The sequence below is a fragment of the Mustela nivalis genome, assembly GCF_964662115.1.
Source record: "Mustela nivalis genome assembly, chromosome: 9".
NCBI classification, from domain to species: Eukaryota; Metazoa; Chordata; class Mammalia; order Carnivora; family Mustelidae; genus Mustela; species Mustela nivalis.
Genome location: NC_139028.1, coordinates 105,933,281 through 105,956,507, shown reverse-complemented (window position 1 = coordinate 105,956,507; position 23,227 = coordinate 105,933,281). Strand labels below are relative to the sequence as shown.

At 37.0% G+C, this 23,227-nt stretch overlaps 2 protein-coding genes across 3 annotated transcripts; both read left to right on the top strand.

Moving 5' to 3' along the window:
* Positions 1-1,657: 1,657 nt before the first annotated feature.
* On the top strand, positions 1,658-13,440 carry LOC309872893 (olfactory receptor-like protein OLF2; the record flags this gene model as incomplete). 2 transcript variants are annotated; one of them, XM_082747862.1, is made up of 2 exons in its annotated part: positions 1,658-1,774; positions 12,538-13,353. In XM_082747862.1, 2 exons carry the CDS (start codon positions 1,658-1,660, stop codon positions 13,351-13,353), a joined length of 933 nt encoding a protein of 310 aa, XP_082603988.1. The 2 variants fall into 2 exon arrangements, with proteins under 2 accessions (XP_082603988.1, XP_082603987.1); XM_082747861.1 differs by lacking the exon at positions 1,658-1,774 and adding an exon at positions 10,046-10,063 and having other exon boundaries at positions 12,399-13,440.
* A 7,485-nt stretch (positions 13,441-20,925) lies between these two features.
* On the top strand, positions 20,926-21,860 carry LOC309840372 (olfactory receptor-like protein OLF2; the record flags this gene model as incomplete). Its single annotated transcript, XM_082682425.1, is given in 2 exon segments — positions 20,926-21,643; positions 21,646-21,860. Coding segments are annotated over 2 exon segments (933 nt in total).
* Between the last annotated feature and the right edge of the window lie 1,367 nt (positions 21,861-23,227).

The following is a 23,227-nucleotide window of genomic DNA, read 5'->3' as shown; positions in this document are numbered from 1 at the left end:
TTATTTATTTATTTGACAGAGATCACAAATACGCAGAGAAGCAGGCAGAGAGAGAAGGGGAAGCAGGCTCCCTGCTGAGCAGAAAGCCAGATGTGGGGCTCCATCTCCCAGGACCCTGGGATCATGACCTGAGCCAAAGGCAGAGGCTTTAACCCACTGAGCCACCCAGGCACCCCTGAATCAGTAAATTTAAAGAGTCAAGAAAAAAAATGTTTATATTTGGAAAAATGAGGAATCAAATATTTTAAAAAAAGATTTTTTAAAATTTATTTCCTTTGGTTAATAGTCTGTAATCTAATGGCAAAAAGGGAGATATTTCTCATATAAGTAGGGTGAATCAGATTCATTTTGATTAGCAAATAAACAATTTTACTTATTTATATCTTAATCATATTTTAAAAAGAAAAATACTGGGTTTTTCAATGATTGCAAAAGGATATATGGAAAGTTAAGCTTTTTTTTTTTTTCTATTTTTATTTACCTGTGATAGTGGAGGTATCAAAACACAAATGCTAATTTGTATAAATTCAACCCCCTAGGAACCACATATTGTATTTATTCAAATCCGAAACAAAATCAGATCACCCATATTCCAGTTTTCACCAACAGAAAGACAGGTCCATGCAAACACACACACACACACACACACTCACAGAGAAGGCTATAAAAGATACGTTTATTAGTTCTGTTCCTACCTCTATTTTTAATAAACAAGTCAGGTTTAAAATCCAAAGAAATCAGAAGTGTATGTGTTAAATACTATAGTTCTCACTTGTTTTTAGTATTCTTTTTTTTTTTTTTTTTTTTTTTTTAACTGACCAAGAAAAACATCCTTTGGCATCAGGTCACTCCTGAATGTAAGCAATAAAAACATGGCCAAGTAGTAACATATTACTAGAGAAAAGTTTATTAAAATATATCTAATGTCTCAAAAAATATTAAAAACAGTGTGGATGGGAACTGTCACCAACATATTTCACTCATTATCCTTAGATCAGAGAGATGTTTATTGTTTCTGAACTTAATACAGAGGCTTAAACAGATCATGATTCTTGAAGAACTCAGTAAATGTAATCGCTTTATGGTCAATTAGATATTTATTTTTAAAATATAAGAATGCATATTCCAAACTTTTTTTTTTAAGATTTTATTTATTTATTTGACAGAAATCACAAGTGGGCAGAGAGGCAGGCAGAGAGAGAGGAGGAAGCAGGCTCCCCGCTGAGCAGAGAGCCAGATGCGGGGCAGAACCCTAGGATTAACCCACTGAGCCACCCAGGCGCCCCTCCAAGCTTGTTTTTAATTGGGGTATTCCTTTCATGCAATATTTGACTTGTAATGACACTTCATTCATGATTGTCCACTGGGATAAAGCTATGCATATGCAGGTGCACCCAGATTATATACCTATGGATGATCTCCAAATTTGGAATCAGACTTTCTCTAAGTCCTATCCCAAATTACTGTAACTTTTGTTAGCAACCGAAGAGTGAAACTAGTCTGGACTGTCTGAAGAATAAGACCATAAAGAATATAATATACTGAAATACATCCTTTCTGCTTTACAGATGATAATTTTCTGAGTGTCAAGAAGACTTAGAACTTCGGTCTACCATTTCTTGATCACTTCTGTAGCATTTTGGAGGAATTAAGGAGAATGGATGGAAAAAATTGCTCTTCTGTGAAGGAATTCCTTCTCTTGGGAATTAGCAATGAACCTGAAGTTAAAATGACTCTGTTTATCACATTTCTTATTGTCTATCTAATCATTCTTGTTGCAAACCTGGGGATGATCATTTTAATTAGAATGGATTCTCACCTTCACACACCCATGTATTTCTTCCTCAGCCACCTCTCCTTCAGTGACCTCTGTTACTCTACAGCAGTTGGACCCAGGATGCTGGTAGACTTCATTGCCAAGAACAAGTCAATTTCCTTCCATGGCTGTGCTCTGCAATGGTTAGTGTTCTGTACCTTTGTAGATTCTGAGTGTCTGCTGCTGGCAGTGATGGCCTTTGACCGGTACAAAGCCATTAGCAACCCCTTGCTCTACACAGTCAGCATGTCCAGCAGACTGCGCTCCCTGCTTATGGCTGGGGTTTACATGGTGGCAATTGTGGACGCTTCAGTAAATACCATACTCACATTCCGGCTATGTTTCTGTGGGTCTAATGTGATTAACCATTTCTTCTGTGATGTCCTACCTCTCCTCGTGTTGTCTTGCTCAGACATACAGGTTAATGAGTTAGTGATATTCACCATTTTTGGCTTCATTGAACTGATTACTCTTTCAGGGCTGTTTGTATCTTACTGCTATATCATCCTAGCAGTGATAAAGATCAACTCTGTGGAGGGGAGGTTCAAAGCTTTCTCCACCTGCACCTCCCACTTAACTGCTGTTGCGATTTTCCAGGGAACTCTGCTCTTTATGTATTTCCGGCCGAGTTCTTCCTACTCTCTTGATCAAGACAAAATTATTTCATTGTTTTACTCCCTCGTGATTCCCATGCTAAACCCTCTGATTTATAGCCTACGGAACAAGGATGTGAAAGATGCCCTGAAGAACCTTAAAAGTAAAAAGTGGTTTCATTGAAAACATACATGTATGTATTTTTTCCTCCCAATCTTACACTATAATTCATGGAAATCAAAATCGTTTTGACTACTGTGGTGTGATTCAATGAGTATTTATACATTTACCAGTCATGCCGTAATATATCATTCCCTAAGTACTCCATGATTCATTTTATGTCTTGAATTTATATTTGGTACTCCTTATTTGTGGGAAATTTCTAGACTCCTACTTTGCAAAATTTCTTTTCCTCAATCTTTCATTTGTGCATGAACTGGATTTTCTAAATGTTCTTGACTATTTTCTATGTATCTTTACGTGTTCTGAATTTCATGATGAATCTGGCAGTTTATTTACTAAGAAATGTTATTGCCTAATGTAAGTTATAATTTAATTAAGTAACACTAAATGGTTTATAATGAACTATAATTACCCATAATGTAAAAAAAAAAAATACTACACAGTATAAATCCAAAGGATATTGTTCAAATCCAGTGAAAGAAATTGTTGTTTGAGTTGACAAATGTACTTGTTTATGAAAAAATAAAATCGTTTTTTAGAGCAAAGCTGGGGATACCTAGGTGTCTTATTCTGTTGGGCATCTGACTCCTGAGTTTTAGCTCAGATTGTGATCTCAGGATAGTGAGGTTGAGCTCCTCATTGGGCTCTGTGGTCAGCACAGAGTCTGCTTGAGTTTCTCTCCTTCTCCTTTTGCCCCTCCTCATACAAGAGCTCTGTCTCACCCAAATTAAAAAAAAAAAAATCATAAAAAAGTAAAGAGTAATGCCGTTTTCATGCAAGAATGAACTATGTCTTCTAGGATTTTGTTACCTCATCTGTTTTCATTTATAGTAACTCAGTAACTCAACTGTTCAGGGGACTTGTTACTAAAAACACATGAAGAATTAACTTTGGCAAAGGGGCACTTAGACGATAAGTACTGAGACTTGGGAGGACTCCCTGGAGTGTACTGTCTGGGCAAGGCTACAATGTGTACCTCTATGTCTACTGCTGTGCCATTTACAATAAACAAGATATGAAAGCAAGCCGGCATCCATTAATAGACGAAGGGATAAAGAAGGTGTGGGATGGATATAGATACATGAAGAGGAATATTATCCAATCATAACACAGAATGACATCTTGCTATTTGCAGACATGGACAGACCTAGAGGATTTTATGCTAAGTGAAATAAGTCAGACAGAGAAAGACAAATACCATATGAATGCACTTACACGTGGAATCTGAAAAACAAAACAAAACAAAACAAACAAACAAACAAACAAAAAAAACCCAAATGAATAAACAAGCAAACAAAAAGCAGAAATACACAAAACAAACTACTGTTTCCCAAAGGGGTTGTGGGTTGAGGAGGTGGGCAACACTGGTGAAGGGGATTAAGAGGCACAAACTTTCAGTTATAAACTATGTCACAGAGATTGAAAAGTACAGTATAAATAATATAGTCAATAATATAGCAACACTGTTGGCAACAGATGAGGAACACACTTCTGGTGATCCCTGAGTAATGTGTGGCATCACTCTGTTGCACACCTGAGCCTAATGTAAATTGCATGTCGACTATACTTAGCTCTCCAGTGACCTTGGAACATTTAGCTCCTGCCTGGTAAAGGTGACTCTTCTACTGGCAGTGGTGGTAGCAGCTTGTGAAGATCATCCTGCTCATCAGCTGATTTTGTCGCTCCCTAGCAACACCCTCTACAGTAGGGGGCTTTTATTTTTGCCCTGGGAGCTGGACATCAGCTCTGGGTTCACTAAGCTATCTCTCCTGGGTACCAACTCCTATAAAAGTCTACTTTGACTAAATCTGGACTTCATTCCTTCCCCTGCCTGGAGCCATAGTGCAATTACTCTATCATTGACTGGAGAATGTAATTCCTTTATCGTCTTATTAAAAGACACTGTTGTATGTGCTATAGGCTAGGAAAGTTCCCAAGGTGAACTTGTGTTAAATACATTGCTAGCAAAGACAAACTAAGACTCTGAGAATTAATATGCCTCCCAAAACAAAAGAGAAGTTAAAAAGAACTTCTTGCAAATGCAGACAATTAATATGGCATCTAAAAGATAAGTAGGGAATAGCCAGATGGATGCAGGTAGGTAGAGAAAGCATTCTATGCTGATGGATCAGCAATTAGAGGGTCCTGAGGGAGGCAGGACCATTTACTCTGTGGAATTCAAAGACAAACAGTGTGGCTGGATTATAGTGCTGCTGCAATTCACAGCTCACACACTCAACAGACGTTCCTTCTCTCCAGCACTTACTAAGCTTGGTTCACATACCACCCTGTGCCTGAGAGCATTGTCATTGTCGAATCCATGACTGTTTCCTAAATCATTCCCCTCAATGTCGGGTGATGAATACTCAGAGTTTAATGACTGTGCATTTTTATCTCATTACTCTACATCACCATACCATCCGGGTAAAGAAAGAAAGGAAAATTTAAAAAAAAAAGTTAATTTTTATTAAATTCATGGAGGCAAAATAAAACACTGCATTCAAGTATGTGCCTCAAATATATTTTTGTATCATATATGTAAGCATATAAAGTTAGTTGTGGATGCTATGTGTAAGGGAAGGTGAACGACATACAAATTATTTGGAAAATAATGTTACCAAAGAGCTCTTATTTGGGTGTTTACGAGGTATTTGACAACTTAACTTGACTCTGCTCCAGTTTGCTGATGATCAAATTGAAACAGGGGAATCTGAAGGGACCCTGTAAGAGAAAAAGCTGGACATCTTTTCGTTGTTTTTTTTCCTGACTTCTATTCTTCTAGCTCCTACAACCCACCCCATTCTCCACATGCCTGATAATATGAATAGCATATGTCCTCCTTGTAAGGGACACAGATGTAGAGATGTCACTGGAGTCTGCCAGCACAGTAGATGATATATAGAGAATGACTGAGCAGAGCCGTCATGTGCCTATTCCAGACCACTGTCCCTTTCTCAAGGCCAAGACCCCTGGCTTCAGGGGATGACTGACGTAGGTAAAACACCCTCGACTCCATCCTTCTGACCAGTTCCTGTTGCCTGAAAAGATACGGGCACCAGACCACAATCTCCAGTAAAAACCCCACACCCCGAAGACAAGGCTCCCTTTTTCCTTTTCCAAGTCTCCTGGATGCACCATCTGTATCTCTCTCTATATATATCTTCAATAAGGTCTGCTTTTACCGCCTCCTGGCTCAGGTTTGGTTTCTATCCTGTGTGAAACCAAGGACTCCCTTGGCTGATCCTGCAGGACATTCCAGGGGCTTGGAGGCAGCCTACCTGCATCAAACTCACTGAAGTGTCTTGTTTAGTAAACAGGGATAAGGGCTTGCATTTGGAGGACCATACAAAAATAGGGGGCACTTTTGGGATACCTAGCTGGCTCAGTCGGTTAAGCATGACTCTTGGTTTCAGCTTAGGTTGTGTGATCTCCTGGGTCACAGGATTGAGCCCAACATCTGGCCCATGATCAGCACAGAGTTGCTTGGGATTCACTCTCTTCCTCTCCCTCAGCATCCCCCCCACCCGAAAATGGATAAATAAAACTTAAAAAATAAATAAATAAAAGGAATACGGGGCACTCTTAAATGGTTGCTACAATTGTACAAGCTAAAATTCATCCAATGTCTAAGGTGCCATTGTAGAATGTTTTGGTGAAAATCTTTCAGATTGCCAGTAAAGCCCAAGTGGGACAATGAGACTCCTCTGTTGTCCAGGCTGAAATTCTTTCAGCAGTTCTGAGACATAGTAGTAGGTGGTATAGAAGTAGAAAAACAAACAAAGAAACAAATAAATGGGGGATGTTTCTGTTTCCTTTTGTCAAAATAGCCTCTCAATTAGCTAATAGTATCTGGACTTTAAAAAAATTTTTTTATTTATTTGACAGAGAGAGAGAGAGAGAGAGCTCTAGAAAGGGGGGAGTGGGAGAGAGAGAAGCAGGCTCCCCACTGAGCATGGAGCCCAAAGTGGGGCTCAATCCCAGGACCCCAGGATCATAACCTGATCCAAAGGCATATGCTTAACAGACTGAGCCACCCAGGTGTCCCATATTTGGACATTTTACCTATAAATTAGGTGCTGTCATAAAGAACAACATGGCAGGAACATAATTTAACCAGACTGAAGTTGAAGTACACATGGATGTCAATGTCAGAAGCGTAAAGAAGCCCAGCTTCTAGCACATTGCTAAGACAGCTGGAATGCATTTAAGCTCAGATTTGATCTGTCTTCGCTCCTATAAGCAAGTCTTAGTCTAATGTGTGAACTAAAAAGAAGGAGATGAAGTGTATTAAATGAGGCATTTTAAGTTCAATAAGAGAGTGTCAAAATGGAATAGACTGATCTTTAAAATTTGTGAAATTCCTGTGCCTACGTTTGTGAGAGTGGAAGACAGGTAACCACTTCTGGAAACTAGGGAATTCAAGACCGAAATAGGAGGTCGGGCTAGTGACCTGCAGAAGTTGACTACAGAAATATCTCTTGACTTTCCAGAGAAATTCAGGGAAAGGTAAATCAAAATAAATTATGTTAATTTAGATAATCCAATCCCCCTCATTCCTTTTACCATCTATATCCGTAACTCATACGCTTCTCATAGTGTACCTGCTACCAGTTGGTGGCAGATATAACTGTCCCAGTAAGACATTATCAATGTCTGCATGTAATGAGTCAATAATATAGGTCCATGCTTTCATCTTAGTTTGTTACCTCTGCAGAGGCACTGACATCTTCAAACATAGGCATAGACAGTGAATCCAGAGTAGGTTATATGCATAATGATGCAAGCAATTAGTTCTATACTGTGGAAAGCTGGTTAGCAAAATTTGCTAACACAGCACTAATACTCACTACTTTGCCAAGTGTGTGGTTTAAAAAAAGATTTATTATATTTATTTTCAGAAAGAGAGAAAGTGAGCGTGCAGATGGAGAGAGCAGAGAGAGTGGTATAGGGAAACTCCAGCAGACTCCCCAGTGAGGGCAGAGCTGGAGATGGGGGTCAATCTCAGGATGCTGAGATCATGACTCTGAGACCACAACCTGAGCAGAAATCAAGAGCCTCTTGCCTAACCAGCTGAGCCATTTGAGATCTAGTCTCTTTAGCAACTCTGCAGTATCGCATACAGTATTGTAACTATAAACACAATATTGTGCATTAGGTCTTCAGAATTTAGTCCCTTATCTTTTTAAAGATTTTATTTATTTATTTGACAGAAAGAGAGAGAGAGAGAACATTAGCGTGGAAGCAGCAGAGGGAGAGGGAGAAGCAGGCCCCCCACTGAGCAGGGAACCTGATGAGGGGCTCCATCCCAGGACCCTGAGATCATGACCTGAGCCGAAGGCAGACACTTAATGACTGAGCAACCCAGGCACCCCAAGAATTTAGTTGTCTTATAACTGCAAGTGTGTACCCTTTGACGAACATCTCCCAATTTCCCCACCCAATTCTTGCCCTGGTAACCACCATTCTACACTCTACAGGTTTCTGTGAGCCTGGCTTTTTTGGATTAGACATGTAAGTCATATCATATGGGTGTCTCTCTTTTTCAGTCTGGCTCAGCTCACTTAACATAATGACCTGCAGTTCATTACACTAGTCAGGAAACTACTATGGGCAAGTTCTATAAGTCTTAAGAACATAATGCTATGAAAGTCCAGAATTTTACTGATTACATCTGGATTGCACTTTCAGTATCTGTGTAATGAGGTTGGCAAAGACAGCTCAGGAAACACAAAATAATATTAGAAATATATGATGGTATATTTGGATAAGTTAAATAATATATGAAAACCCCAGATCTCTGTACTTGATGCATCACCAACCTATTGGCAAATAGAGAGGTGCTTAAAGGCACATTTATAGAAAACAGAATAGAGACATTTTATAGGGCAGAATAATGGCAACATAGGATTTAGCTCTCAATCCCAATGAAGAAGTCCAAATGAGTCAGTGACCCAACAAAGGTAACCAGGATACAACAAGGTGGAGCATTACATTAATATCTGTACAGGAGGGATTTGGGTAGACACCAAATTCACACTTCAGTATCTCTCAGTTCTCAAAGTGGTGCCACAAATAATAGCACACAAAACTTCTTTTTAAATAAACAGAAGTTGACTTTGTTTTAAGAGCATTGTTACCTTTCTTTTTAATAGAAGTTCATCCCATGGGGTGCTTGGGTGCCTCAATCAGTTAAGCATCTGACTTTGGCTCAGGTCATGACCCCGGGGCCCTGATATGGAGCCCCATTGGGGAATCCCAGTTCAACAGAGAGTCTGCTTGCCCTGCTCCTTCTGCCCCTCCCCCACTCATGCTCTCTCTTTGTCAAATAATTAAATCAAATCTTAAAAAAAAATAAACAGAAGTTCATCCTTATACATGTGAACTATAGAAGCAGAAAGGTGGTTCATTTCTCCCCTTTGTTGAACAACTACTAACAACAGGAAAATATTTAATACCACACATTTACTGAGTCATCCCTCATGCATATCCTTTACTATGGATTGTAGGAGTGTAGAAAGACACGAATATACATAGGTAAGACAAATAATTTGGTAAAGAATATACTAGGTATAGATGTTTTACAGTGGAAAGAGAGTGGCATATACTTCTGAAAGCAGAAAATTAGTCTCCCAGGTGAAAAAGTCCGTCTCTGTAACAGGAAGTGGCATCCTTATGACCAGAGAGAGGAAATTTAGGGCCAAGAAGCCTGTGTAAATAAAAACCTTATTAATTCCTCACTAATTTGCTGCCCCAAGGACAAACCTCTTTGTTTTGTCAGTTTTTCATTTCCTGTCTAAAAGGTATAAAAGCTGACTGATTTGGTCACTTTTGTGAGCTCATATTTTTTTATGGGCTCACATATGTATGAAATGGAATTTGTTTTCTCCTATTAATCTGTCTTATGTCAATGTAATTATGAGGCTGCTGAAAGAACCTACAAGAAGGGAAAAGTTTTGCACCTCTATACAGTGAAAAAAAAAAACATTGAAATGGTTGACATGTACTTGAGAGAAAGGAAACAATGACTAATGAAAAAAGCAGTATGTCAGATTATCATACTTCTCAATAGGAGGTAAAGGGGATGTTTCAGAAATGGAAGAAACAGAGTGAACAATGAGAAGGCAATAAGATGATGAAGTAGAAAATCTATTTGAATTTAATTAGACATCTGGTTTCACTGGAAGAGTGTATAGATTCATGGCCATGAGCATAGCCTTAGGATAAGTTCTCGTAAATTGCTGACATTGATCAGTATGGTATGGGCGGAGTGAAGAATTGAAAGGTTAGCATTTAATGCAACAATCATGGGGGAAAATATAGAAGCAGAAGTCTAATTAATCACATTCCCATAACCCAGAGGAGTGAAGGCAGGGTCTTTAGAGATCAAAGTCCCAACAGTCACCAGGTAGAAATAAAATGCTGTTTACTGTCCCTGTGCCAGAAATAAGAACAGAAAGGTGCTCATTTCAGGTGAGTTTCAACTAAATTAAAAAAATGTATAAGTCGAAGACACTTTCCTTTTTGGGGGGGGGGAGGCAAAAATGAGGAATCCAATATTAAGAAATTTATAAATGATTCATTTTATACCTGCTTAACTAAGTTAAATAAATTATGCAACCCATTATCCAAACAATCATATTTCTTTATTAGACCTGTGTGGATTTGACCTCATTTGTCATTTCTTTAAGTGATGAAGTTCTAGAACCTAGATGAGGTTCAGTGTGCTGAGGTCCAGAGCTGATGATCAAGAAAGAATTCTTGAGACATCTTTGGTGCAAAATGATGGCTTATTAAAGCACGGGGACAGGACGCGTGGGCAGGAAGAACTGCTGCCCCAGGTTTTGAGGGATGGCAGGTTATATACCCTGCGGTTGGGGGACGGTGAGAGGAAGGGAGGTTTCAATGGAGTTTTCATATGTTAAAGAGGGCCTACAAAGTGCCTGGAGGAGGCCTTGTGGCTTGATCAATGTCATCTTAGGTCAGCCATTAACATCAAGATAGTTGGGAGATTCTTGGTGGGGTGTTATGATCCTGCTATCATTTACATTCCCTTCTACCTCAGCCTCCTCCAGTTTCATTTATGATGGGGAGGGAGACATTAGGGCATGAGGAACTAAGAGTTATTTGCCTCTGGAAATTTGTGCTATTGATAAGGTAACCTCCCTGTTTGTAGATGTCCAGGACATTTGCAGAGCAAGGGAGATTCCTGTCTTGCAGGATTGTGATCTCTGAAAGTTAACTATCTGTTTATCGTTCATGGCAGTCAGGGGTGCCTGAGGAATGCTACACATATTACGGAAGGGAGCAGGTGGAGAGGGGGGTGCAAGGCGCCAGCTTCTGCTCTGTCCCTAGCCAGCCTCCTGCTCCCTCATCATAAGGATAGTAAAGGTTTTACTTATTTATATTTTAACCAAGGTCAGTAGGTACACCATCACTTTGTATCATGGTGCAGGTGATATTGGACATGTAAACTTAAGATTGACCCTAGTTGTATAAAAAATAAAAGAGATAACATGTTACAAATAAATACCAGTCCATATAAACCACATATTGTAGTATTTAAGTCTAGAAAAATAAAAATGAGACGACCCGATGCTATAGTTTTCATGTATCAATAGACACATTTGTACAAAATGTGTATATAAACACAAGAAAGGAGACCATGTATCTCAGAAACATTTATTTTATTTCTTCCTTTTTTTAAAAAAGATTTTATTTATTTATTTGAGAGATAGAGAGTGAAAGAGAGAGAGCACGAGAAGGGAGAGGGTCAGAGGGAGAACGAGACTTCCTGTTGAGCAGAGAGTCCCTGTGGAACCCAATCCTGGGACTCCAGAACTGTGATCTGAGGTGAAGGCAGCTGCTCAACTGAGCCACCCAGGCATCCCTCTTCTCCCTTTTTTAAATTTTAATGGAAAAGACAACTTAAAACCCAAAGATATGCAAATTTATACCTGCTAGTTTGTTGTTTCCCTTCTTTTTATGGCCTCTCTTTGTCTTTCAAGGTTTGTCCTATTGCAAAGGTCAACAATACAAATGGATTCTAAATGCTGTGGCACATCGGTGAGCATGAGTGATAGAATATTGTACAAAACATGTTGAGGGGCTCCTGGGGGGCTCTGTCAGTTAAGCATCTGCCTTCAGCGCCGGTCATGATCCCTTGGTCCTAAGATGGAACCCCACATGGGGCTGTCTACTCAGTGGAGAGTCTGCTTCTCTCTCTTACTCTCCCTTTCAGCACTCTCTCTCTCTCTCTCTCACATAAATAATCTCTAGAAATTATTCATAATTTGGTAAACACTAAAGTCAGCATACACCAAACACTATAATGTAATAATTTTCATTTGTTTCTTAATTCCTTCCTTCCTCTCTTTTTCTCTTTCTCTTTCTCAACCCCCCCTTCCCCCCTTTTTTCTTTTTTTTTTGCCTAACACATATCGTTCAGTATCTTCTGACATTTTTTCAACAATTCTGTAGTTTCCTTCATATTATTTTAGATATAGAGTGAACTTTCAGTTTATTCAGATCTTCTACTTGACGCTGGACGACAGAAGCCAAGACAAGTAATACGTCTCAGGAGTGACATATGTAGTTAGAATCCATCATTATTAACTTTCTATCCCAGACATTTTTTTTTTAGATTTTTCATAACACAACAATGTTTCTTTAAAAGTGACACTCATCGGGTTCTTTCCTGAGGGTAAAGAAGGTAATATAAGGCCATGTTTCGTCTTAGAAATAGTGTTTTGGGTATCCAGTAAAGTCAAATCCTGATCTATCACTTGTCTGATCATTTATGAAACAGTTTAGAACAAGCACAAAGAAGAATGGACAAAGGAAATTGTTCTTCCGTGACTGGATTCATTTTCTTAGGAATTACCAATAACCCTGGGATGAAAGTGACTCTTTTCACCACCATTTTGGTTATTTACCTCATTAATCTCCTGGCAAATCTTGGAATGATTATTCTAATTAGAATGGATTCCCAGCTGAACACACCCATGTACTTTTTTCTAAGCCATCTCTCCTTCTGTGACCTCTGTTATTCTACAGCAATTGGGCCCAAGATGCTAGTGGATTTATTCGCCCCAAACAAATCAATTCCCATCACGGGCTGTGCTCTGCAATTCTTGATCTTCTGTACTTTTGCAGATTCTGAGTGTCTGCTGCTGGCAGTGATGGCCTTTGATCGGTACAAAGCCATTAGCAACCCCTTGCTCTACACGGTCAGCATGTCCAATAGACTGTGTTCCCTGCTCATGGCTGCAGTTTACATGCTGGGAACAGCAGATGCCTTGTTACACACGACTTTAACATTCCGCTTATGTTTCTGTGGATCGAATGAGATTAATCATTTCTTCTGTGATGTGCCTCCTCTCCTATTGCTGTCTTGCTCAGATACACAGGTCAATGAGTTAGCGATATTCACCGTTTTTGGATTCATTGAACTGAGTACCATTTCAGGAGTGCTTGTCTCTTATTGTTATATAATCTTATCAGTCTTGAAGATCCACTCTGCTGAGGGGAGGTTCAAAGCTTTCTCCACCTGCACCTCCCACTTAACTGCTGTTGCAGTTTTCCAGGGAACCATGCTCTTTATGTATTTCCGGCCGAGTTCTTCCTACTCCCTTGATCAAGACAAAATTACTTCATTGTTCTACACCCTTGTGATTCCCATGTTAAACCCACTGATTTATAGTCTGCGGAATAAGGACGTGAAAGGGGCCCTAGAGAAACTGAAAAATAAAATATGGCTTTAAGTATTTATATTCCACATGGGCACATACGCTTGCACACAGAAAGTGATTATTATTTTCATAAAATTACTTAATATGATCTATGAAAAATATAATTTCCTCAAATACTTAAATAAGTATCTGTACTAAAATTCAACCATAAGAAAAAGCTACAGTTCCTCTAATCTGTTACATTTCACTATGTTCTTTAATTTATTTATGAAACTATTTCTTTGTGCAAAACATTCCGGCCATATATTTTGCCAAATATTTACTTGCTTATTTTTCATTTAAGCATTATTACAAGTATACTTGGATTTATTACTGAGTACTCACTAAGTACTTTTTGTTCATTTAGGTACATTGCATTTCATGATAAATCCAGGGGTTACCAAACTAATGAATCTTATAATCTATAAGAATAAACAAACATTAACTAAACACTCAAATAGTTCATAATAAATCTTAAAACTTTCATGAAGTAAAAACTAGGGGTTAACAATATAGAAAAATGAAAAACATCAAGAAGAAATGAAAAAATATAGAAAAAAAATTTAAAAACTAGTGTGCAAAGAAAAGCTTACCTAGATGATGATAGAGTCCCAGATATTAAATTTAAAAAAAAAAAAAAAGGTACGATGGGAAAAGTAAAAGATTCTAGGCCGAGGGTCTGAAAGTTGCAAAGGTCTTGAGGTGAGCAGTTCTGTCCCTTAGAAATTATAAAAAGCAATGCAAAGTGCCTGGGTCAATTATATCATTGTGCTGAGATTATTAAGAATTCTTGCATCACTTTGTCAAAGAAGGTTTCCTTCCCATCTTTCCCTCTTCTCAGCTTTGATTAAATGTCCCATTTTATATTCACAGATAACCATCTTCTTTAAGTATTGTTTCAACATTGCTTGGTTTATTAAATCACTGCCTCCAAAATAAGATGGTAAGCCTTCTTTGTTCAAGGACCCTGTTATCCCTGTACTCAATCCATCCCTGTATTGTGCCAAAGACAAGAAATTGCAAAACAATTAACTGAAGGTATGGTATGTGGCTTGAATAATTTTATAATTCTTCAGAAAGTACATAAAATGGTTGTGGTTACTAAAGTAATGGATCTCTACGAAGTTACAGATTAATTATGCCAGAAGTAAAGAGCATTTTTCCATGTACATGCTTGGTATCTGTCAATTTCATCTGTCTATGCTCTACTTTCTGATGGTTAAAGTACTAAATTAGCTTTCTGTGATATCATGAGAATGGCATATACTTGAAGGATCATATAAGATGCAAGGACATTCTTAATTATCAATTACAATTATAGAAATTACAAGCCAATGAATGTAGGGGTGCCTGGGCTTCTCAGTTGTTTGGACAACCAACTCTTGGTTTTGGCTCAGGTCATGATCTCATGGGTTGTGAGAAAGAACCCCTTTTGGGTTCCGTACACAGTGGGGAGTCTGCTTGAAGATTTTCTCCCGATAAACCTGCCTCTACTCATGGGCACTCTCTCTCTTCACATAAATAAATATTTTTCTAAAAAGCCATTGAATGTCTTAAATTTTCTAGTTAACTATTTTGAAATACATTTCTATGAAAACATTTCAGAAAAGACAAACCGAAGAAGATTCTTTAATTTTCAAAGGGGCATTTGTGGAACCTTTTCCTGTCATACCATATCTTGTTGGAACAACAACAAAAATCTATGTAACATTTTTTTTTTTTTTTAAATACAAGGCTTTAAGTGTTTCCACCTGAAATATATGTTCTCAATTAATACATACTCTTTTTGAAATTGTAACTTAGGAGAAGCAGCTTAGTAGAAAATACTGTTTGAAATATATTGTCCATAAAAAATTGGGTGAAGTAGATTGCTGGTAATTCAGGAAATGTAAATATGTTATCTAGCTAACCCATCACTCTCCCCGCCAACAATTATACATTAACATCATCTAAAACCTGATTTGATCTACATATTGACCATTTTATCAGATCTAGTAGGTTTGAACTAGAAGAAATAAAATTTTAGAATTAACTAATTTATTAATTGTGGGCTTCCTTTGCCTAGATTCTGAGAGGTTTCATAACACATTATAGGGGACAATTTTTAGGGGATTTGTAACTCAGATAGAAACTTGTAGATAGTCTGCAATGTCTCTTTTATCTTGTTACTTTTACCTAGATAGGGAACATCGTATCAAAAGGTTTTGATGTATTTAAGCCTATGTCAATCCTCATCATTCTCTTCCCTCTGTAATCTCTGTACCACATCCTTCTTGCATACACCCAATGACAGATAGTAAATATTATTGTCTACATGAGACTTTTAGGAGTAAAGAGGAGGTCTTCGAAGTGATGATACAAGAGGCCTCGAATTCCCCTCCTCCCATGGATACCCCAAATTAACAGCTACAGATAGTACAATTCCCTCTAAAAGAAATCAAGAAAATATCTCAGTAACTATTACACATTGAGCAAATGAGAAAATACCCACATTAAATCAGACAAAAAGCTAAGATACAACTTTGCCATAAACCCCACCCTTGACACAGGGGCATACAGTTGGGAGAGATCCCCTGGCTTATAGTTTATGGCCCACATCTAGTCTCCCAACACTTAATAGTCCCACTTCCCACTAAAAGGATAGACTTCCAAATTCCCTCGCTCCAAAGATCAATGGGCCTTAACATCACAACATTCATAAGACTACAGCAAATAAAATGGGAGCTGCAGCCATCATACTGGGGCTCAGAGCAGGGATAACAGAATGCCCACTTTCAGTCTTTCCCCGAAGGTCTATTTGCACAATTGAAAAGCCTGTGGGTCAGGCTTCTGGTTTTGCATGCTAGTAGGAAGTGATTGGGATCCTCCCTATACACCAGAGAAGCCATGGACATGCCCCCACTCTTTCCCTCCTGCTGACCTGAAGTCACCCATATCACATTAAAAAAAATAAATAAATAAAAGAGTTTATACACATGTCTGCACCCAATTTTGCAATTGCCACCTGAGGAATGTGTTCTCAGACCACCTGATTCTGAAGTCAAAAGTGTTTACATTCACCAATGCCAAAGAATTTTAAAATCATTTACATTATCTATGTCAACCATAATGGTATGAAACTAGAAATCAAAAAGAAGACAAAAAATGGAAAATTCACACATGTATGAAGGTTAAACAACATGTTCTTGAATGAACAGGTTAAAGAGGAAACCAAGAAAGACCTCAAAAAGTGTCCTGAGACAAAAATGGAAACACAACATATCAAAAATTAGGAAACGAGGGGCACCTGGGTGGCTCAGTGGGTTAAAGCCTTTGCCTTCTGCTCAGGTCATGATCCCAGGGTCCTGGGATCGAGCCCCACATCGGGCTCTCTCCTCCATGGGGAGCCTGCTTCCTCCTCTCTCTCTCTCTGCCTGCCTCTCTGCCTGCTTGTGATCTCTGTCTGTCAAATAAATAAATAAAATCTTTAAAAAAAAAAATTAGGAAACGAAGCAAAAATTGTACCGAGTGGGAAATTATAGTAATAAATGCTAACATTAAGAAAAAAAAACCCCACAAAGATCTTAAATAAACAGCTTAACTTTACATGTCAAGGAACTGGGGAAGAAAAACAAAGTCCAACATTAGTACAAGGAAGGAACTAACAAAGATCCGAATTTAAAGAAGTGAAAGAGACATTACAAAGAAAATAAATAAGTTCAATCAAACTAAGAGCTGTTTTCCTGGAAAGATAAATTAAAACAAACAAATATTAAGCTAGATTTAACAAGACAAAAAGAGAGAAAACTCAAATAAATATTATTATAACTGAAAGAACGTACACTTCAATCAATAGCACACAAATATAAAGAATCTTAACAGCTTACCATGAAAACTTATAATTATATATCAACAATTTGGACATCCTGGAAGAAACAAGTAAGTTTCTAGGACATAAAACTCACCAAGACTGAATCATGCAAAAATAGAGAATCTGAATAGACCAATTGCTATTAAGGAGATAAAATCAGTAATCTAAACCCTCCTCAAAAAGAAAATTCAGGACCAAGATGTCTTCATTGGTGAATTCCACCAAACACTTTAAGATGTAATAAATAGTTCTTTTCAAACTCTTCCAGAAATTAGAGGAAGTAATATTTCCAAACTCATTTTATAAGGCCATAACTACCCTAAAATCAGCAACAAACAAGGACACTACAAGAAAATTAAAGGCCAATGTCCCTGATGGGCATAGAGGCAAAAGTTTCCACAGTATAATCACAAGCCAAACTCAATAGTGAACAAAAAGAGTCCTAATCCATAATCAAGTATGATTTAGTCTGGGGATGTAAGGATGGTCCAACATTCTTAAATCTGTCAATATGTTATATAGCACATTAAAAAAACAAGAGATAAAAATCATATGATCATCTCAATAGATGCAGCAAACACAATTGACAAAATTCAATATCCTTTTGTGATAAAATTTTCCGTAGACCAGGTAGAGGGAAATTACCTCAACATGAACAAAGATCCCATATAACAAGACCACAGCTAACATAATACTCCACACTGCAAAGGTGAAACTTATCCTTTCACATGAAGAACAAGAACAAGACACCCACCCTTACCACTTTTATTCAAAATAATAGTGAAAATCCTAACCACAACAATTAAGAAACAAAAGTGTCCAAATTGGAAAGGAAGAAATCCAATTGTCTCCATTTGAAGATGACATGATATTATATATACAGGATCCTAAAGACTCCAGGAAAAAAACAGAACCAATAAAAAAAATCAGTAAAGTTGCTGGGTATAAAATCGACAAACAAAAAATTGCTTGCTTTTTTATATACTAACAAGGATCTGTTAGACAAATTTTTTAAAAATGCCATTAACAGTAACATGAAAAAAAAATAATTAAGTACAAATTTAGTTAAGGAGGTGAAAACTGTACACTAAAAACTATAAGATGTTGATAAAAGAAGTGAAGAAGACACAAATGAATGGAAAGATATTCCATGCTCATACACTGAAAGAATTGTCAGTTGGAAATCAGGAAGTGTTTTGTTCTCCAGTTTTTTTCTGTTTTCTCAAGATTGCTTTGGCTTTTTAAGGTCTTCCTTTGTTTGTTCATACAAACTTTAAGGTGGTTTTTCCTATTACAGTGATAGTCATCATTGGAATTTTGATAGGAATTGCATTGAATATGTAGATCGCTTTCAATAAGATGGCTATTTTGACAATATTTAGAGAGGACACAAAATTACACTCCAATACTTCTTAACTTTGTAAAAGTTGAAATGAATAAAAACAAACTTACTGGAAGAAAAATAGAACCAGGGTTTTCCCTAAAGCCTCCTTCATGGACAAATGAATGTATGAGCTATATGAGTTGAAATAGTTTGCAAAACCTCTTTATTTCCTCTTCTCTGCCACCAATTCATCCAATCACTTAAAATAGTTACCAACTGATATTAAATTAGACATTAATTCTGCTAGTCTTGGTGCTAGGGCTGCAGGTTACACAGAACTTAGCCAAGGCCAGCTATTATTTCTAAAAAGCTTATGGTGTAGTAAAAGACACATATCTGAATGAAATAAAAATATTCAAGGAAAAAGGGTGCTAAGTATATGGGTGTTATAATCATAAATTAATTCAAATCCTACTGGATAACATGGTTGCAAGAATGACATCAAATGTGCTTCATGAAAACAAAGTATTAAATATAACTGTTAAGGAATGGTTCTACTTCTAAGTGGGAAAGGGGAAGAGGTTGTTTTGGAAGTGAAAGAACCAGTATAGAAAGAATTAATAATAAATAATGATTAACAAATACTTATTTAATAAATGTATGAATTTAATAAATTAAAATAAATAATTGAGATAAAAACAATGAAATAAAGGGTCTACTTAAATTTCATTAGATGTCTGGAGGAAGATGCCATAGACTCAGGATAGCAACGAATCATACTGTGATATAATTTTACCTTCCTACAGATGATCCGTGTGATGCAAGTGCGAAGAATTCAAATTCAGCCTTTGCTAAAATTGTTGCAACAGTCACAGGGGAAAATACAGAACTAGAAATCTGATTAATCACATGTTTGTATACAGAAGTGTGAGGGCAAAGGCATGAGAGACTTCAGTCCCAAAGGACACTAAATAAAAACAAAATGCAGTCTGTTTGTGGTGTTCAGCTACCAGGGGCAAGCATAGAAAGACTTGCTCATCACAGGCAGGTTTCCAAGTCACCAAATTTAAAGAATAATGAATAAAAAACTTTCTATTGGAAAACTGAGGAATCAAATATTCAGAAACTATAAATGAGTATTTTTTTTTACTTATTTCCTTTGGGTAATAATCTAAAATTATTAATCTAAAATTAGTGGCAAAATATATATTTCTTATAAAACAGGGTGTTTTGGAGTAATTTTCATTAGCAAATTTATAGTATTTCTTATACCTAAACCAAAGTAAAAAAGAAAAACATTATTTAATCATGAGAAAGGGTATATGTAAATTTAAGATTTTTTTCTATTTTTAAACCAATAAAAATTGAGATATCACTATACAAATACCAATTTGTATAAATTCAGCCCCATATGAACACATACCATATTTATGCCCATCCAAAACAAACTGAGGCCATCACTTATATTCCTATTGTCATCTATCAACAGAAAGACAGGTGCACGCATATATGTACATATATACACAAATAGAAGCCTATATATATCAAAAATATCTATTTCTTGTAGCCATCTTTATTTTTTTAGAAAAATTGTTAATTTATTTGAGAGAGAGCAGGTGGAAGGGTAAAGGGAAGGGGGAGAGAATCTTAAGCAGAATCTCTGCTGAGTACAAAGCCTGCTTTGGGGCTAGATTCCATCACCCTGAGATCATGACCTGAGCTGAAACCAAGATTCAAATGCCTAACCAATGGCACTACCAAGGCATACCTTCCATCTCTTATTTTTGATGAAAAACTCAGATTTAACATCCAAAGAGATGGAGTTGTGTATGTTAAGTTGTTTTTGTTTGTTTTTAGCCTTTTTCCTTTGCTGGTCAAGAGACATAACTTTTGGCACCAGACCTCTCCTGAGTGTAAGAAACAATAGTGTGGCAAAGCAGTAAAAATCATCGTATTGCTCAGTCTTTTTAAATCAGAGATATGTGTACTATTTCTAAATTAAACAGAGTCTCAAACAAATCTTGATGAGGAACTCAGTAAGAGTAATCTCTTTTGTACTCAATTCGATATTTATTTTTCAGATACAAGAATGTATATTCAACCTTGTCTTTAATTTAGCTATGACTTTCATATTATATTTGATCTGCTCTGCCCTTTATTTGTGATTGACCACTGAGATAAAGCAGGGAAGGAAACACCCAAGTTATAGATCTTATAGGTGATCTCCAAATTTAGAATCAAACTCTCTCTAAATTCTATTCCAAACACTTTAACTTTGTCAACAATATGGCAGTGAAATTTGTCCAGGCTATTTTCTGAAATAAATACTTTCTGACCTATAGATTATATTTTTGTGAATGTTAACAAGAATTAACATCTTGATATACCATTCCTTCATCATTTCTGTAGCATCTTGTAAGAATTAAGAAGAATGGATGGAAAATATTGCACTTCTGTGAAGGAATTCTTTCTCTTGGGAATTAGCAATAACCCTGGAGTTAAAATGACTCTGTTTATCACATTTCTTATTGTCTATCTTATCATTCTTGTTGCAAACCTGGGGATGATAATTTTAATTAGAATGGATTCTCACCTTCACACACCCATGTATTTCTTCCTCAGCCACCTCTCCTTCAGTGACCTCTGTTACTCTACAGCAGTTGGACCCAGGATGCTGGTAGGTTTCATTGCCAAGAATAAGTCAATTCCCTTCCATGGCTGTGCTCTGCAATGGTTGGTGTTCTGTACCTTTGTAGATTCTGAGTGTCTGCTGCTGGCAGTGATGGCCTTTGACCGGTACAAAGCCATTAGCAACCCCTTGCTCTACACGGTCAGCATGTCCAGCAGACTGTGCTCCCTGCTCATGGCTGGGGTTTACATGGTGGCAATTGTGGACGCTTCAGTAAATACCATACTCACATTCCGGCTATGTTTCTGTGGGTCTAATGTGATTAACCATTTCTTCTGTGATGTCCTACCTCTCCTCGTGTTGTCTTGCTCAGACATACAGGTTAATGAGTTAGTGATATTCACCATTTTTGGATTCATTGAACTGATTACTCTTTCAGGGCTGTTTGTATCTTACTGCTATATCATCCTAGCAGTGATAAAGATCAACTCTGTGGAGGGGAGGTTCAAAGCTTTCTCCACCTCACCTCCCACTTAACTGCTGTTGCGATTTTCCAGGGAACTCTGCTCTTTATGTATTTCCGGCCGAGTACTTCCTACTCTCTTGATCAGGACAAAATGACCTCATTGATTTACACCCTTGTGATTCCCATGCTAAACCCTCTGATTTATAGCGTATGGAATAAGGATGTGAAAGATCCCCTGAAGCACCTTAAAAATAAAAAGTGGTTTTATTGAAAACTTTTATGTGTGTATCTTCCTTCCAATCTTACAGTAAAATTTATAAAAATTAAAATTGTTTTGACTAATGTGATGTGATTTGATCCAAGAAATGGGTATATTTATAAACTGTTTCAACCATACCCAAATGTATCATTCCCTAAGTACTCTCTGGTTCATTTTATGTCTTGACTTTTTATCGTTACTCTTTAATTTGAAAATTTCTGGACTTCTAGTTTGCCTAATAATTGTTTCTTTGATCTTTCATTTGTGCATGAAATGAAGTTTCTAAATGTTATTGAGAGTTTCCTCAGTACCTATTGCATCCACTCTATATTTTATAGCAAATCGGGTAGTTTTACGCTAATGAATCTTGTCATCAAATGGAAGTGGCAAATATTAATTAATCATTCAAATTATTTATAATGAAAGAAATTATTCCATAAAGTAAAAAGACAAAAAAAAAAAAAAAACAGAAGATGCTATTTTTCAGTTACAATGTCTCCTCAAATGCCCCATTTTTTTCAAATATTATCTATGAATTGGGAATTATCTTGAAGAGCAGTATGGCTGACATGCATTTGAATGAAGACTAATGCCCAAGCATAGATGGGTGTCAGCCTCAGAAGCATCAAGATGCCATCGACTAGCACCCTCCTCTCCTGTGGACCATGGCAATGTATTCAATCTGCATCTTGGTTCCTCTAAGCAAATCTAAGTCTAATGTGTGAATTAGAGAAATAAATTTTATATTTATTAAATGACATATTTTAAGTTCAATAAAAGAGTGGCTAAAAAGGAATTTGACTGATTTGTAAAATCTGTGAGAACCCTATGCCTAAATTTGTAATAGCAGAGGATGAATAATCACTTAACATAAACTTTAGGGAATTAATGATTGAAGTAGGAGCTTGGGCTAATGACCTGCAGGAAATTTATATCTTTGTTTTACATAGAAAGTCAGGGAGTTGTAATATCAAAGTATTTTAATCTGATTCATATTATCTAATCCAATCCTAACCATTTCTTAGAATTTCTTTATCCATAAGTCATATGCTTCTCATAGTTTACCCAAATGGTGGCAACTATAGTTCAAGTAAGACATTATCAATGCCTGTATGTAATGAGTCAATATTATAGGTCTGTTTCTTCTTAAGACTTTCTTATTCTGACCAGGCACTGGCATCCCTAAACATTAATGTTACAGTGACAAACGATTAGGAAATATGTACAGTGATACAAACATTGAGCTACATACAGTGGAAAAGCTGGTTAGGAGAACTTGTTAAATCAAAACAGCAATAATTCTCACAAATTGGTTATTGTGTAGCTCTTTCTTAAGAGGAAGCAACTTTTGTTTGAACTGTGCAAACATGTTCTGTACT